The sequence below is a fragment of the Oryx dammah genome, unplaced genomic scaffold, assembly GCF_014754425.2.
Source record: "Oryx dammah isolate SB20612 unplaced genomic scaffold, SCBI_Odam_1.1 HiC_scaffold_12, whole genome shotgun sequence".
Taxonomy (NCBI): Eukaryota; Metazoa; Chordata; class Mammalia; order Artiodactyla; family Bovidae; genus Oryx; species Oryx dammah.
The window spans coordinates 20066772-20085863 of NW_024070196.1; the positions used below are offsets into that span (position 1 = coordinate 20066772).

The 19092-nt window shown below is 37.7% G+C and overlaps 1 protein-coding gene across 2 annotated transcripts; it reads left to right on the forward strand.

Annotated features, from left to right (window-relative positions):
- The first annotated feature begins 831 nt into the window (after positions 1-831).
- PCDH18 (protocadherin 18) lies at positions 832-15141 on the forward strand. 2 transcript variants are annotated; one of them, XM_040250502.1, is made up of 4 exons: positions 832-3857; positions 4666-4754; positions 4844-5007; positions 13191-15141. In XM_040250502.1, the coding sequence occupies exons 1-4, from the start codon at positions 1371-1373 to the stop codon at positions 13856-13858; spliced, it is 3408 nt and encodes a 1135-aa protein (XP_040106436.1). In that variant the 5' UTR covers positions 832-1370; the 3' UTR covers positions 13859-15141. The 2 variants fall into 2 exon arrangements, with proteins under 2 accessions (XP_040106436.1, XP_040106437.1); XM_040250503.1 differs by having other exon boundaries at positions 4669-4754.
- Positions 15142-19092: the final 3951 nt, after the last annotated feature.

Sequence of the window (19092 nt, forward strand, 5' to 3'; positions counted from 1 at the left end):
TATAGATAGTCTAGTATTTTTTCCGTAGAAATTGACATGCTAAACCATGAAATGTCTTTTACCAAAGGTAAATAGGATTTTTTGAAGTACAGGGCAAAGAAATATCATAGCCAATTTTGGCCAAAGTCCAGGCAAGAAGTGTTATAAGGTAGAACTATATTGTTAATTAGTTTCGAATCTTAAGGTGTTCCTTTAAATCTTGCTAATTAAGAGAAATCAAGAGTGGAAAATAGCCTTTTTCTTATCTTCAAAGAATAAAGATGAAAGAAAAACAGAAAATGAAACCTCTTTACTAGTTCTGTTCTTTAAAACAGAGCACAAGAAAATCTGCTTGTGCTCACAAAAGGAGAAAGACCCAAGTATTTACAGAGGGGGAGGGGAAGGAGGCGGGCAAACAAGCCTAATTAGAAGCAAGTTTTCAAATTTTATTAAATTCCTCCACCAAAAAAATGCACTTAGAGGTATTTTAAGTTAAACCAGTACTTAAGGACTATGAAAAGCAAGATGATTACATGTTTGCGGAAGAAGAAAGGGCAATTAAGAAAACCAGGCCAATTTAAAATACCAAATGAATAAAGGCGACCAGAAGTTGATTTAAAGTTTTTCTTCTGTAATTTGTCTCTCCTTTGTCGTGGCACGCTAAGAGAAAGTGAATGCAGTAGATGCAGAGGAGGAAGGGAGAGGGGCGGAGGAAGGCAGGAGCAGTCACGGAGCCTCCCGCATCCTGCTCCCCCAGCCCCCACCGGCCCTGCTCTCCCAGGCTCGCGCTCTCCCGCGCCCCCAGCCCCCGCCCCCCAGCCCTCCCCGTCTCTCTCCTTCTCCCACCCTCCTCTCCAGTCTGCCCAGCCCTCGCTTTGGGGACTCCATCAGCTTTTGATTTGGAAGGACGCTGATTGGCTGGAAGCGATTCAACACACGCCGGGCAAGAGAGCTTTGTCTGAGTTGAAGTGAAGTTGTACAGATTTTAGACTGGAGTCAGCAATCACGGGCGTTTAGTCTGCAGCCGAGCAGAGAAAGGGAGAGAGAATCGCTCGGGAAAGATCCATTGCGGACTCCGCCGGCACCCTGCAATAGATGGATTCCGACTACACAAGGGGGAAAACGCGGAGGTGACACTCTCTTTGCCTGCCAAGAGGACGAACGGCCAAACAAATGCAAGGACTGGACTCCATGCCGGTAATATCTGGAAGGCGTGACACGGTGTGTATAAAGCAAAAGTTTGCGAGCTGTTAATTGCTGTGCTGTGTTATTGAGACGCTTTCAAGTTTCCGGTTACCAAATATAGCTTAGCTTTAAGTTGCCAAAGGAAGTTGAGGGGATTGGTTTTCTGTTTTAACTAGCTCTGTGAGCGGAATCTCATAAACTGACCGATGTACCAAATGAATGCTAAAATGCACTTTACGTTTGTTTTTGCACTCTTGGTGGTGTCTTTCAACTTGGATGTGCTGGGCAAGAATTTGAAATACAGGATTTATGAGGAGCAGAGGGTTGGATCGGTAATTGCAAGACTATCAGAGGATGTGGCTGATGTGTTAGTTAAGCTACCTAATCCTTCTACTGTTCGCTTCCGAGCCATGCAACGGGGAAATTATCCTCTACTCGTGGTCAACGAGGATAACGGGGAAATCAGCATAGGATCAAAAATTGACCGCGAACAACTATGTCAGAAAAACTTGAACTGTTCCATAGAGTTTGATGTGATCACTCTGCCCACTGAGCATCTGCAGCTATTCCATATCGAAGTTGAAGTGCTGGATATTAATGACAATTCGCCCCAGTTTTCAAGATCTCTCATACCTATTGAGATTTCAGAAAGCGCGGCAGTGGGGACCCGTATCCCTCTGGACAGTGCATTTGATCCAGATGTTGGGGAAAATTCCCTCCACACGTACTCTCTCTCTGCCAATGATTTTTTTAATATCGAGGTTCGAACCAGGACTGATGGAGCAAAGTATGCAGAACTCATAGTGGTCAGAGAGCTGGATCGGGAACTGAAGTCAAGCTATGAGCTTCAGCTCACCGCCTCCGACATGGGGGTGCCTCAGAGGTCTGGCTCATCCATACTAAAAATCAGTATTTCAGACTCTAATGACAACAGCCCTGCTTTTGAACAGCAGTCTTATATAATACAACTCTTAGAAAACTCCCCTGTTGGCACTTTGCTCCTTGATCTGAATGCCACTGATCCAGATGAGGGCGCTAATGGGAAAATTGTCTATTCCTTCAGCAGTCATGTGTCTCCCAAAATTATAGAGACTTTTAAGATTGATTCAGAAAGAGGACATTTGACTCTCTTCAAGCAGGTGGATTATGAAATCACCAAATCCTATGAGATTGATGTTCAGGCTCAAGATTTGGGTCCAAATTCAATCCCAGCACATTGCAAAATTATAATTAAGGTTGTGGATGTTAATGACAATAAACCTGAAATTAGCATAAACCTCATGTCCCCTGGAAAAGAAGAAATTTCTTATATTTTTGAAGGGGATCCTATTGACACATTTGTTGCCTTGGTCAGGGTTCAGGACAAGGATTCTGGGCTGAATGGAGAAATAGTTTGTAAGCTTCATGGACATGGTCACTTTAAACTTCAGAAGACTTATGAAAACAATTATTTAATCTTGACGAATGCCACGCTGGATAGAGAAAAGAGATCTGAATACAGTTTGACTGTAATTGCTGAGGACAAGGGGACACCCAGTCTCTCTACAGTAAAACATTTTACTGTTCAAATCAATGATATAAATGACAATCCACCTCACTTCCAGAGAAGTCGATATGAATTTGCAATCTCAGAGAATAACTCACCTGGGGCATATATCACCACTGTTACAGCCACAGATCCTGATCTTGGAGAAAATGGGCAAGTGACATATACCATTTTGGAGAGTTTCATCCTGGGAAGTTCCATAACTACATATGTAACCATTGACCCATCTAATGGAGCCATCTACGCCCTCAGAATCTTTGATCATGAGGAGGTGAGTCAGATCACTTTTGTGGTTGAAGCAAGAGATGGTGGAAGTCCAAAGCAACTTGTAAGCAATACCACAGTTGTGCTCACCATCATTGATGAAAATGACAATGTCCCTGTGGTTATAGGGCCTGCACTGCGCAATAACACGGCAGAAATCTCCATCCCCAAAGGGGTTGAAAGCGGCTTTCATGTCACAAGAATTAGGGCAATTGACAGAGACTCTGGTGTGAATGCAGAACTCAGCTGCTCCATAGTAGCAGGTAATGAGGAGAATATCTTTGTAATTGATCCACGATCATGTGACATCCATACCAACGTAAGCATGGAATCTGTTCCCTACACAGAATGGGAGCTCTCAGTTGTCATCCAGGACAAAGGCAATCCTCAGCTGCATACCAAAGTCCTTCTGAAGTGTGTGATCTTTGAATATGCAGAGTCGGTGACAAGTACAGCAATGACCTCAGTAAGCCAGGCACCCTTGGATGTCTCCATGATTATAATCATTTCCTTAGGAGCAATTTGTGCAGTGTTGTTGGTTATTATGGTGCTGTTTGCAACTAGGTGTAACCGAGAAAAAAAAGACACTAGATCCTACAACTGCAGGGTAGCAGAATCGACATACCAGCATCATCCCAAAAGACCCTCCAGGCAGATCCACAAAGGGGACATCACATTGGTGCCTACCGTTAATGGCACCCTGCCCATCAGATCTCATCACAGGTCATCTCCGTCTTCATCTCCCACCTTAGAAAGAGGGCAGATGGGCAGCCGGCAGAGTCACAACAGTCACCAGTCCCTCAACAGTTTGGTGACCATCTCATCAAACCACGTGCCAGAGAATTTCTCATTAGAACTCACCCATGCCACCCCTGCTGTTGAGGTAAGATCACACCCTGCACCTATTCACTGACACACTCAGTTGTTAGTGGTCAGAAGTTGTCTATGTCTTAGTTCTTAAATGTTTCCATTACTAAGTAACAGTACTAACAAAATGGAAATTAAATAGGATGCACGTTACATTATGTAAAGCAAATATACACACCTCAGCATGCTGGTCTTAAGTTTTTCATAAAGAATTTGCTTGCATGTACTATGTGTAATGTTGAAAAGTAAATGTGAAGCTAGCAAAGGACTGTCTAATTAGAGTCCCCTTATCCTCAGACTATGATACTTCAAGCCAGAAACAAAGGGGCTTGCTCTAATTCTCATAGTTATGATCTCTAAGAAAAATTTAAAAATGGAGGCTTCCAGAATCCCATCCCAGTGCATGTGTATTTGTTCAACTTTTGAAAATTTTCTGACATTATTTTGACTACACGTTTTACAGCATTTTACAGCATTTCCCATGTATTTTTACAGCATTTCCCATGTATTTTTATAACTGATCACTTTAACCTGAACAATAAAATAGAGGTAATCAGTCATTGTTTAAATAAAGGAATCCTCTTTCAAAAAGAAAATGTCAGCTGTATGATAACATCTAAATCTCTCTGGGACTTATTTCATTTCTGTTTGGTGGCTGGTTGCATGGTCTATCAGAGTCTAGCATGTGTAGGTCTTTCAAATGAAGATAATATGTTCAATTAATTAGGATAAAGTAGTGAGTAATAACTGTAGTTGCTTGCTTAAAGCTTTTGAGTATTGGGGGATTTGTGTCCAGGAATCAATACAGTCTCTTTGGTTTCCAGCAGGTCTCCCAGCTTCTTTCAATGCTTCACCAGGGACAATATCAGCCAAGGCCAAGTTTTAGAGGAAACAAATATTCCAGGAGCTATAGGTATGAATGACCCCCCTGTTACCTATTATATCTCCAATAACCTAATGCTGAAGAGCAAAATCTATACTTTCCCTGACTTCTCTTTCTAGATATGCCCTTCAAGACATGGACAAATTTAGCTTGAAAGACAGTGGCCGTGGTGACAGTGAAGCAGGAGACAGTGATTATGATCTGGGGCGAGATTCTCCAATAGACAGGCTGCTGGGTGAAGGATTCAGTGATCTGTTTCTTACAGATGGAAGAATTCCAGCAGGTAAGAGTGTGGTGATAGATAAATCCTTATTTTCAGGTCTACTGCCCCAGTGGAGTGAGTGGTTTCTCCCATGCTTTTATTTTTTCTTTGTACTAAATTAGCTATATGCACCCTATCAGTAATGAACATAAATTGAAACAATTTTATATTGTTTAATTAAAATTCATAGTAATCAGTTGGTAGAGAAAGGGAATAAACAGGAAAGCTTAAGAGGACAAGAAGGAAGGAGTGGGGAGAGGAGGATAGAAAACCACACCACTTCCCTCCTCTTTCTCCCTCATCCGCTACTGCCATAGAGCACTCTTGAGAAATTCTGTCAAATTACTGGGTGGTTGTTTTTTATTCAGACAGCCTGTTTTGGTGCCCAGTGGTAAGCAGGACTATAATTTGGAGGACACATTTCCTGTGATGGGAACCAACTCACATAATCAGAGATGAAAATACTCTAGGGAATGGTATACTTCAATCACTAAAAATAGGCAAAAGAATGCATCTTTGTAGGTGGCAAGCACGGAATATTTTTTGCCACCTTTCATTTTATGTCTCCACTATAAATAAGGAGGGGCAAGAGTCCAAGAGGGGAATTTATACGTACACAGCTAGATGGAGGAGACCCTATTAAATTGTGAGCCACGTTTTCCTTAGAGTCCCTCCTCTCTAATCCTGCAGTAGAAACTCTCAGATCCAGCTGAGTAAATACTGACTGCCTCACTGTAGCAACCCTGTTACTGAAGACTATAATATTAAATCAACCCTTCAGAACCTATTCCTTTGGCTACTTACATTTCTAAATTCTACTGAATGCTGATCAAATAACTGCCACTTGATAAATGAATAAATGAAGTGATAAATGAAAGAAAAGGAGAACAAAACTGTATTACCTGTGTGAGTCCATGAACAACTGTTTCCTAAATACAGATAAATAAGATAGTTTAGGAAACAGACCTGAGGGAGTTTCAGAGAGCCACCGAAACTCAGTGGAAATCAGTAAACAGAAATGCTAGCTCTCGTAAACTGTAGTCATAATGGTGGCAGCAGCTGCAGGAATATTAATATTAATCCAGGCAGTCACAGTCAGTTACCAGTGATGCCCCAGTGCTTCCTCTGGGCTCATGAGTTCTGTACCTGCACTGCCTCTCCCAGCACTCTGGCATAGCAATTAGTGGTGATGGTAGTAACAGTAGTGTTCTTTTTTTTTTTTTTTAAGATTTGAAAACAGAAGCTTATAAAGGTTAAAAAAAAAGTATACAAAATCAAGCAATTTGTATATTTTAGAGGTGAGATTTGAACCCATGCCTCTACTCATAAACACAAATCTATCAAGAATAATATAAAGTAAGTTTTTTTTTTTTTTAATACTTTGACGGACGTATTTGTTTTGCCTTTCTAAAGTCTTACTACCTGTCTGAGAACCAATGAAATGCTGCTTATTTAATTATGCTATTACTGTAATAGATACTGCATTTCTGACAGGATGATGTATGGGAAGGACTTCTAGTGACATTAAGGGCTACAATCAATGTACACTGAAAGCTGATACTTACACAGTCACTCATGGTGGGGGTTTTTTGTTTGTTTTTGTTAAATTCATAAATTCTCTAGACCAATTTAAAGAGAAATTCTTGAAAAAACTAGTGGAATATATATGGCCTCAGACAATTTGCTCATAGAGAAACAGTTTTGTTATTCTTATCCATGAAATGAAAAAGTTGGCTGAATTTCTATGATTCTATAATACTGGTGGAACTCAAATGTTGAATATTGATCCCTAATTTGCAATCATATAATTACCCAACTTACATTATTTCATAAAATGGAAACATATCATGGGTATAATACCAATATTTCCTGTTATCTTTTCAATTGTAGAAAGTTGACTCATTGACACAATGCATTTATCATTATAGTTAAAAGTATAACTGCCCCTGCTTGGATAACCTTGCTGGGCCCAAATGATGCCTAAAGTCCTTTTTTAACTCTGAAATTCTCTAATTCAATAACTAATCATGGTCCAATTTTTTTAAAAAAAGGTCACAACTCCTCTTTCATTCTAGCCTATATTTTCAAAGTTACCACTGCCAGGTTATGTTCATGGCAGGAGAGTTATCTAATGCTTGAATTAAAGTAATTAAAATAAATGTTAAAGAATAAAGGACAATTGGGGAAATAATAGGTCGATATTGATAAACTCTAGATACCAGAGCCTTATTTAGTGAGTGACTTTAGACTCCTCCTAAGTCACATTTCTTTTGAAAGTTAGAGGCTCATTTTTATATTACCATTTAATAACACCAGTTAATATGTAGACAAGTCTTTAAAAAGGAATTCCACAAAATTATACTTAATCTGGGTGTGTCATGGGAGAGCTCTTTTGCTAGGCCATGTAACTGTATTTTAATAGATTATATTACAGTACATACACTTCTACCTTATTAGCTTCTTGTCTCTATGTGGGGTATTGTAGAAACTATTCTAGAGGGGGAGCCTGGTGAGCTGCCATCTATGGGGTTGCACCGAGCTGGACACGACTGAAGCAACTTAGCAGTAGCAGCAGCATTCTAGAGGCACATTGCACCAGGAAGTCACTAATGATCCATAAAATATCTTAAGCTTTTTGTATGCTTGGCTAGTATAGAAATGTGCATAATCAAATATCTATACTTAATTATCACCATCATTCTGATGATACATTACCCATATTCTGGTTTATTCTTCACATTTGCAGTTTCTTTCAACACATTAGTGTGTAAAAGTTTTGCTTTGTAAACTTTATATTCCCAGGAAATATTCCAAGTAGAAAAAAATGTTAAGTCCACATCTGAATGCCATTAACGGAAATCAGCACAATTTTTTTAAAGCATGGATATTTTTAGGATTTCAGTGTCTTATTCCAACTGTTTTTTTCTGCATTAGACTGTGATCAAATATAGATTATGTTATATTGCTTTGCCTGCCAACAGGGTCATTTCTGGTCATTCATTCTATTAATTCATTCTATTAATTCCCACAGGAGGACTCTGCATTCTGAACAGTAAAGTCAGCATGCATTTTTGTCTGTTGGCTCATGTTTGTCAACATACTTTCTTCCTTACTCATTCAACTTTGAATTACAACTCTACACAAATGCTTGCAAAATCTCCCGCCAGGATGTCCTTGCGATACTCCTTGACTGAGCTCATTTCATTTTTTTTTCTTTTTTTTAAGCATTGTAACATCTATGATTATTTAATTCAAACATTCCTCTTTAATTCTGTGTCCTCTCCATTCTCATGGCTGGTACCCTACTTCTGGTTGCTTTTCTGTTTCAGCACATGAAGTGATATTCACTCTCCAGTAGCTTCTTCCTTTGTCAAACCTTTCTTTCATACAGCTTGAACAACTTTTTCAGAAATGGCAACCCACTCCAGTGTTCTTGCCTGGAGAATCCCAGGCATGGGGGAGCCTGGTGGGCTGCCGTCTATGGGGTCACACAGAGTTGGACATGACTGAAGTGACTTGGCAGTAGCAGTTCAAAAACAGTAATTGACTTTTGTTTTCCGGCAACACCTAATTCAGCTGTTTGTCTTGACATTTCAAGGCCAGTGAAATCCAGTCTTAGCTTATTAAATTTATTATTTTTTTTTATCTTTTGCAAAAGGCAGGGTCATTTCTACATAACACAGCAATCCTTCGCTAATGTTCACGTTTCTACTTGAAAAATTAGCTTGTCTTTGTCTATCTAAATTCTATTCATCTTTCAAAGTTTGTTTCAAGTTTCTCTTTAACTGCTTCAGCATCCACCTCTACTCTTTTTTTTAAATTTTTATTTTTATTGAAGTATGGTTGCTATATAATATTATATGTTATAGGTATATAATGCAGTGATTCAGAATTTTTAAAAGTTATATTTCACTTATAGTTATATAGAACAGTGGCTAATAGTTTAGAATATACCTAATAGTTTGTACCTCTTAATCCCTTATCCCTATCTTGTCCCTCCTCTCTTCCCTCTCTCCACTGGTAACCATTAGTTCATTCTCTATATCTGTGAGCCTGTTTCTTTTTTGTTGTATTCACCAGTTATAGCTTTTAGATTCTGCATGTAAGTGACATCCTACTTTTTTTTTTTTTTTTAAATATTGTCTCAGCATCATATAGTTTGACACTTTAGACATCTATGACCTCATTTGTCACACTTGATTATTCTAGTACTGGAAACCATTTGAGGGCGAGGAGCTATAACACCATTTTACATATGTCAGGCTCTTAATAGATTGATAACTCAATGACTAATGGCTTGATAGGAGTTAGGCATATATTTACCTTATAATCAATGCCTGCTTCCTGTCCTGAATATAAGGTCTAGTACTGAGAGAAAACTCACCATCTTGCTGTGGGAAAACAGAGTTTTCTGTTTCCCCATGACTTTCCCTCCTCAGAGAAAGTTTAATCACCGGACAAGAGCTTTCAAGGAACAAAGGAAGATTAGCCACTTGCATGACTAGCCAACAAGTCCTGATTTGCTGGATATGGTGTAGAACATCTGTGACACTAAGCTGTATGTACACTGAGAATGATTTCGCACAGTTGAGTCTTGGGGTAAAGGTTGAAAATACCAATGAAATTAAGAAATGCCCCTTCTGTGCCACTGTTCCTCCATCTCTATTATTTTAGCCTTCCTTATCCCCATTGGGCTTCCCTGGTGGCTCAGAGGTTAAAGCATCTGCCTCTAATGCAGGAGACCTGGGTTCAGTCCCTGAGTCAGGAAGATCCCCTGGAGAAGGAATGGCAACCCACTCCAGTATTCTTGCCTGGAGAATCCCATGGACGGAGGAGACTGGTGGGCTACAGTCCACGGGGTCGCAAAGAGTCGGACATGACTGAGCGGAAAAAAAAAATTATCCCCATTAATCTTTATTCATTAATTTTTCATATTTTTTAGTTTTAAAAGTTGTTAATTTATTATTTTATAACTAAAGGCCAATTTATTTATTGTGAAGTTATAAGATAGCATTCCCTGCCTAAAAATTCCTATGACCAAATTTATTTTTTATACGAACTGTTGTTTTAATTACTCAGATGGTATTGATTGTGATTTTCATTATATTCAGTTCTCTAGAAAGCTGATCATGCTCAGGAGTCTTAGAAGCTTGTGTAATTTTTCTTTTTCTCCCCCCTCATTAAACATAAAACAAAACAAATTCGATCAAACAATTAAGACCTTCCCACAGAATTAAAGGCCAGAAAACAACTGAAGAGATGTCATTAGGTCTGTTACTCTTCCTTCTAAAAGGATGTGAGTAAGACAATACAGACAGATCTCCTTTCCACTTTCAGAGACTCAGGGAATTAAGGAAAAAATTAATTACCATTTGATAGTTATTTCGGTGCTTAGAAAACCTCATGGCTATGGAGGTATTCCAGTTCCTTTCAACATCTTTTGATTTGTCCGTATAGGATAAACAACAATAGCTGGTAAATATCCCCCAATAATAGTAATGCTTGAAGTCAGCACATCTACATTTTTTTAATCTTGCTGATTTAAATGTCACTTTTCTTCACAGCAGAATGACACAAGGATCCTCAGTATTGCTTTCTCTCACCCCATTGTGATTTCCACGGGATTGGCATTCACACTATCCATCATTTTCTGTACTTTGAATTTCTAGCCTTCCTAACAATCAGACATTTTTTCTCACAGTTCTCACTCTCATTTTTGTTCTTCAAGTGACTCCTTCTCTATTAAGAACTGAGACCCAGAATGGATGAGGTATAAGAACAGAATTATCTCTGAGATGCACATGATGAAGAGCAGGGACTTCCACACCTTTGAACAAAGTCCTTTACATCTCCTTTTCTGAAAGGTGACATTTACTCTTCACTTTCTTGTGCATAAGTCTTTTCCAAAATTTTATTTTATTGTATGCTGCTGCTGCTAAGTTGCTTCAGTCGTGTCCAACCCTGTGCGACCCCATAGACGGCAGCCCACTAGGCTCCTCTGTCCTTGGGAGTCTCCAGGCAAGAATACTGGAGTGGGTTGCCATTTCCTTCTCCAATTTTATTGTATAAGAACACTTAATATGGGATCTACTCTATTTGGTTAAGCTGTGTGATATCGTTAAAAGTAGGTACAGTGTTTTACAGCAGATCTCTTGAACTTAATCTTGCTTAACTGAAAATTTATGCTTGTTAATTAGCAATTTCCCAGTCTGCCTAATGCTTGTTAACCACCATTTCATTCCTGGATTCTCTGAATTGGACCATTTTAGATGCCTCAAATACAAGGAATCATGTAGTATGTGTCTTACTGTAACTAGCTTATTTCACAAAGCTTAATGTCCTCAAGGTTCATCCACATCATCACATTTTAGAGAGTTTCCTTCATGTTTAAGGCTGAATAATATTCCATTGTATGCATATACTACATTTTCTTTATCCATTCAACAGTTGATAGACGTTTAGTTTGTTTTCACATCTTGGTTATTGTGAGTAGTGCTTTCCTAAACAGGGGGAGTGCTGTATCTATTTGAGATCTTGATTTCAGTTCTTATGGGTAAATCCAAAAGATGGGATTGCTAGATCATATGGTGGTTCTCTCTTAATTTTTTGAGTGACCTCCATATTATTTTCCATAGTACCTGCACCACTTACATTCCTAACACCAGTGTACAAATGTTCCAATTCTCCACACTCCCCTCACTTGTTATCCTTTGGGTTTTTGTGTTTGTGTTTTATTATAGTCATTCTGGTAGGTTGGAGGTGATTTCTCATTGTGTGTTTTGATTTGCATTTCCCTGATAATTAGAAAATATGTAGCAAATGCCTAGTCTATGCAGACACTTCAGACACTTTACCTAGTACTGGGGATACAGCAAAAAGCACACTCAACAACTTGCTTCTCCTGACAGGGGATTTGGCATTGTTCAAGAGTCATCCTTTTTAGCAATAATTTGGAAGAGAAATCATTCTTCAGCAGCCATATCTACAGAATTAGCTCTGAATGGATAAGTAGGGCTGATATCAATCCAGTTTTAATTCAAATCTAAGATAATTAGTTTGCATTTTCTGTATACTGTCATTTGAGCTAAAATGAAATCATGATATTGAAAGGACCTAACGATCACTGAAAGAGATGGATGGTTTGTGGAGTGTATTTTACATCTTCACATTTCTTGCTGGTTATGTAGTTAATATATTTGCCAAATTTAGAGATTTTTCCCTTCTTCTTCATTTTCCTGGTTTTCTCATATCACTGATTATATTCTGAGTGTAGCCACTAACATTCCAATGGAGCATCATAACATCTGGAAGAACTAACCAGTGTTTTTTTTTTTTCTTCATGTTCTTCATCTTTTGATAACTTTTCCAACTTTTTGAATTTAAAACCTCTAAAAGATTTCTTCTTAACAGAGTAACTGCAGATGGCTGGTAGTTGAGGATAATTTGCACTGCTGTTTTAAGTAACAAATCAATAAATAATCCAGTATATTTTTATGAGATTGATAAGTATAATGACTTATTAGTTTATTATAGTCTCAGTGCTTCCACTAAAAGTAAAGTAGGTCAGATAGACTACATTATAGAAGGTACTCAAAGGTGTCACTCAAGGCTTATCTGGTAGCATTCTAAAGTTATGGATTTCACCATACACCTCTGGGTTTTCATAGAGTTTATGTTCAGCAAATATTTCATCACTCACACCTTAGCTCTCTTCCAGACATTTTCATTCATAAGTTATCCATCCATTTTCTTATTGCTTGAGGAGCAGATGATATTCCTGAGAAGTACATGAGTCATAATCCTCCTTTCTTATTTGATGGACAAGAAAAAGTATATATACCAGGTCCAGGAGACTTGGTTTCAATCCCTGGGTTGGGAAGATTCCCTGGAGAAAGGAAAGGCTACCCACTCCAGTATTCTGGCCTGGAGAATTCCATGGACTGTATAGTCCATGAGGTCACAAAGGGTTGGACACGACTAAGAGACTTTCACACACATACACTAGGTCCATAAAACCAGCAGTCATATTAAAGTTGTAACTATAGTCCATCTAATGTGTAAAGTAATACGGTAGTATCATGATGATGGTTTAAAATTGTGTATTTGAAAAAAATATAAAATTACGTTTTTTTTTCTATTATGTTTGAGTCACACGACGCGTAACACTGAATCCTTGTTGCTTTTGTCGCTTTTCTTGAGTACAGCTATGAGGCTGTGCACGGAAGAGTGCAGGGTCCTGGGACACTCCGACCAGTGCTGGATGCCGCCGCTGCCCTCACCCTCCTCGGATTATAGGAGCAACATGTTCATCCCCGGGGAGGAATTCCCAGCACAGCCCCAGCAGCAGCATCCACATCAGAGTCTTGAGGATGACGTGCAGCCTGTAGACTCTAGTGAGAAGAAGAAGAGTTTTTCCACCTTTGGGAAAGACTCCCCAAGTGAGGAGGACTCTGGGGACACCAGCACGTCCTCTTTGCTCTCGGAAATGAGCAGCGTGTTCCAGCGCCTCTTGCCCCCTTCTCTGGACACCTATTCTGAGTGCAGTGAGATGGACCGGTCCAACTCACTGGAGCGCCGGAAGGGACCTTTGCCAGCCAAGACTGTGGGTTACCCACAGGGGGTGGCGGCCTGGGCAGCCAGTACGCATTTTCAAAACCCGACCAACAACTCTGGGCCCCCACTTGGAACTCACTCCAGTGTGCAGCCTTCGTCAAAATGGCTGCCGGCCATGGAGGAGATCCCTGAGAATTATGAAGAGGATGATTTTGACAATGTGCTTAACCACCTCAATGACGGCAAACATGAACTCATGGATGCCAGTGAGCTAGTGGCTGAGATTAACAAACTGCTTCAGGATGTCCGCCAGAGCTAGGAAATGTTGGCAGAGCATTTTTGTTTCCATGTTTATGGAAATAGGAGACAGCAAAAACCCTGAAAGAACTGGCATTGCCAAATAGTTGCATTTATCATAAATGTGTCTGTGTATATTGAATATTAAATACTGTATTTTCGTATGTACACAATGCAAGTGTGATTATTTTAATCTGTATTTTAAAAATACATTTGTACCTTATATTTATGTGTAATTTAACAGACAAATTTTATTTTTTTACTCCCATGACAAACATGTCTTTCCTAATCATGTAGAAACTAGCCACTGTTTAAATCTGATATAATATTCAACCACAAAGAATAAACGCACTGCTTAGATTAGTTATGTTGGGGAAGAAATTGTTATCCTGTAGGAATAACCCCACTAAAGCATTATTCAGTTCTTAGTTCCATTAAGTGATCCATCTTTTTTCATTACCTTTTTTTTTAAAGTAAGCATCAGTAAACTGTTTATTTTATTATTGTTATTATTGCTTTTACTGCTCTCTGCTAGTTCTAATAGTTCAATTCTTACAGTAAAATTGAAACACGAAGTGAAATTTTATTTCAGGACTGGGAAGTATCTTTCACAGACAATGATTTAAAGAAATAGTAGAATCAGTTTTTAACTCCCAGGCTCCTACTATTGCAGGGCATCACACTGGCCTGTTCTTAAGAATACTTCTAAAGTATTATCATCTACTTATAATCAAGGTAAACAATGAATTTTATTCCATCCTTGTAATATGAGAGGTGTCCCAAGGAAATAGAATCTTGTCCTTTAAATGGATAACAGTGTGTATTTTAGCAGGATAAGGTATTCATGGACAAAGACAATTATGTTGGTATACTTCTTAGGGTAGTAAATATAATTGATTTATCCTGAAACTCTTCCATTAAAATCTTCCCCTCTCCTCTAACAATACTTGAACATTTTTATTTTTTGCAATGTTTTTTTTGCTATAACTCTTCACTCTTAGCTTTTGTCTCTAGAGCATGATCTCATATTTTTGCTTTTATTTTTAGTATAGAAACATTTATAAAATTACAGTTTTTTACTGCAATTCTGTTTTAGTTGTTACGTGACAAACGGCAAATTCTTTATTTATTGTGCTGTTATGTCTCTGTGTGGAATGCCTTGGTAAGGGACGTTGGTGTTATGACTGTTCTCGTTTATGACCAAGCTTCTATTAGTGTTATTTCTATGGATACACTATCTTGATTGTACTCTCCAGAAAATTTTACTGTCAATGAAAATAAAAGGAAAATTAAAGTAAAGCTAAAGAACCGTCCATAAATCAGAGTCCTGTTCCTACATATACATTCAAAGTTTTGCAAGAAGCATATCCTTCTTAAGAGCGTATTTCAGTGTTGGGTTTTGAATAGTAGAGTGGGAACATTCAATTGGCTTGGCAAACAAGAAAAACTACAATGGAAAAGGAATGAATTTGAGATCTGTAATGGGAATGAAAGTAGCCTACCATATTTCCAGCTGATTAAAGAATTTAAATGCATTTGAAATATAAAGAAAAAATAATAATCAATAGTAACTGCTTGAACATTTTTCAGATTATTTCTCAAAGCTTATTGTGTTACACTGTGTCAGGGAGAAAAGTCTATATCCTTACAGTGTTTCCAAGAGGTGAAAATTTTATCTCCCTTGGTTTACTAGTAGGGAAATGAAAGACTGGAAAAGTTAAATAACCTTAAAATGGCTGAAACTCAGGTATTTAAATTCTCAAATGAGTACCACATCATACAGATAGGTTATATCTTTCAAAAGGCACATCTTCCTTTGTAGAAAGGATTGCAATTACAAGTGAAATTTCAGTTTATTTTTTAGCAGCTTATACATATAAATGCTAACCACACTGAAATACATTTTGCTTTTCAACTTCATTTCCTTTCAGTACATATTATCATTAAGAAAAAGACTTTTATAATTTCACTGTTCTTAATTTAAAGCATCAACAGTAATTTAAGAAGCAAAGCTGGAAATCAATGTTTGGATGATATAAAATAAATAAAATGCACTATTGTATTAAATAGAAGACTTTTGTCTATTGTCTATACAGCGAACATTTCATCTCAAATTCCTTGCTTCTCCAACCTCCCTCACTTCTTATTACTTCCCATGCCACAGGTTAAGGATATTAGTGCAAAATTTTCACTTTTCACAGATAATTTCTCAGTGAAGCCTGGAGTATCTGTTTCATCATAGCAACTTAACTCATCAGATTTATACTTTCTCTCTTTTGATATCATGCTCTTCCTCTATTCGAAACAACTAAAAAGCACTTAAGGAGATTTCTTTTTCCATTCCTTACTGGATTTCACCTTACTTGATTCCTTTAAATATTGACTTTACTTGATTCCTCTCAACGTTCTTCAATCATAATCATCCATCAAGGCAATTTTCTTCCAAAAGTGTAATTTGACAGTGAATCTGTTCCTTTTTAAATGCTTATTTATAGGGTGATTAGACAAATCTTCCTTTTAAATGCTTGTTTATAGGGTGATTAACAAATCTTTCTTTTAATAAAATGCCTGTTTATAGGGTGGATTAGTATTGACTTTCATCAAATTCTTACAAGTTATTAAAATGGTTATTCATTTATCATTTCTTTCTTTCTTGGTACTTAGCAGATGAGGCTTATAACTGTGTTAATCATTTCAATTCTTGTTCATTCCATCACACTTATATCAAATTTGCCACTTACCAATAGATAACAATTAAGGTAAAAGATGAGTAAGTTATACGATCTTTGGAGTCACCAAAGAAGGTTATTTATGAAAATCAGCTTAGCTTCTTTGTTTCATCCATTTGATACCAGCTAAGGTCAGAAGATATTCAAAACTGAGTTTGAATTACTGACACATTAAGATTCAGGGAAAAGTGGATCTATGTGAAATTTAGTTCTGTGGGTGAAAAATGGATTGCCTGACATAGCAACTTGCAATCCTGCAGGAGCTCACAGAACTAATCCAAAACAATTCAGTCAATTTGCCAAATTACTGAAAAGTTTTGATGTTTCTGTTCCAATTCAATATATCTTGATAACATATCATCACAGTATTGAAGATTAAGGATACACTGAATAGGCAATAAATATCACTATGTAAAATTAAACCCAAACCATGTGAAAGTCTTAAAGATTTGTGTTGAATTTTTAAAGGGAAAAAACAGTGCAAGAACTTTTCTTTTAAAAATGCCTGTATATTGACTTCCTTCATTGCAAGTTAAATTCATAAAACAAAGCTATCTTATATTTCTAAGCTGTCTTATATATTGTGAAAGTGTAAGGTGCCAAACTGATTGTGATCACTTTTAATATGGTAAGTGAAGTGTTTGTAGCTCAGTCATGCATTGGAAAAGGAAATGGCAACCCACTCCAGTGTTCTTGCCTGGAGAATCCCAGGGACAGGGGAGCCTGGTGGGCTGCCGTCTATGGGGTCACACAGAGTTGGACACGAGTGAAGCAACTCAGCAGCAGCAGCTGCAGCAGCGTGTCTCTTTAAGATTCCATGTACTGTAGCCTGCCAGGCTCCTTTGTCCATGGGATTCTCCAGGCAAGAATGCTGGAGTTGGGTGCCATTTCCTTCTCCAGGGGATCTTCCCAACCCAGGGATCAAACCTGGGTCTCCTGCATAGGCAGAAAGATTCTTTACCATTGAGCCACCAGGGAGCCCCTTTAATATATTAGGATGTCTCTAACATGTGAATGTTAGAAAAAATCCTATGTGGCTACATAACATTTTAGTAAATTTGGACCACTGAAGAGTCACCTCACTCTGTTTAGTTTCTAGAACAAGCAGTAAGTTACTTTTTGGAAATAATTGAATGATACCTGAAGTATTACATTGCAATTGAAAAAAAAAAGCCCAATTGTGGTTTCAGCCTTCATCTGTGTAACTGTAGTCATACAGTCAAATAGATATATTTGTATACCAGAAATAATAAGATCTTTAATATAATGTAAACCAAAAAATAATTAACAGGTAGGCACCATACAATAGATCTGAAAGTGACAGTCTATACTTCTCATTAATTTGTATTTTTATTATAAGATAGCTTATACAACTTGTGGAGCTGTTAAAATAATTTTATGGGGCGCTGACTTTGCAAAAATTGCCACCAAAATTTACATACTTCCTGACTTTTAAAACCGCAAAACACATTCTACCCTGGCACTTTAAAATAATAGTTTTCTATTTCCTTTTATGACTTCTGCAAGTTGCTCTTTATTCTTGTTTGCTTTTTCAGATTTTATCTCTTCAATTTATTTATTTTATGCTTCTCCTCCTTGATAATTTATCCTACTGTCCACATTTTATAGCAATCTTCTCCAAATTTTTGCATGTATATAGTTCTTCATATAACCACCCAGATTTTATCAATTTTTTATGTCTTTTCTTTGTTATTGATATAATAGGGATCATATTTTTGAGGTATGAAGCTAATACCTTTTCATTTTCAATAAACCTTGCTCCTCTGATTCACTAGTTTAATAGCAGGGTAGATTCATATGATTAAGCACAAAGAGGTCATTTTATTTGCTCTATGTTTTAAATTAAAAGTTTTTGAGTGCTTACAGACATTCTAGTGTAGAAAACTTTTCTTTTATTGAGGGAGGAAGTATTTTTTTCCTAAATATGAAATGCTTCTATTTATGTACTGAGGGTTAGGCTGGGAAAGGTAAGCTTGGAGTTTTACCAAGTTAAGTGCAAGAAAATGAATATTAAGTAAGGAAGGTCCATAACCATCGAAAGGAAGATAACTTAAGCAATTGTTGAGAGCATAAAGCCCTAGAGGTGAATAAACTGAGAAGGGTAAAATATCAGATGTTTGTGTCTTTATTCCCATCTCCAGTGATCTTCAGAAAAAGCTGTACAACAAAGCAGTACCTTTGGGTCCTGTTTGGGGAAGGTATTTTCCCTTTCCCTGACCCACCCTGTGCAGGAGGGCAGACTTGGAAGGAAGAGGTGCAGGTGTGCCTCTGGGCATCATTTCTCCTCACTGCCTCTGGATGAACTATAGGAGATTCAGACTTTCTTTCTTATCCAAAACGGGGGAGAAGTTGATGTTATAAACCGTATTTACCTTTCAAAGTACTTTTATCTAAATGAAGGAAACTGTTCTAAAATCCTCAGGTGCATTCTTGTTTTATTAAATGGTACATTCTGCAGTTGAAAATAGCTAACCATAAAATATTCTAGGCAGAAAAAGCACAGATT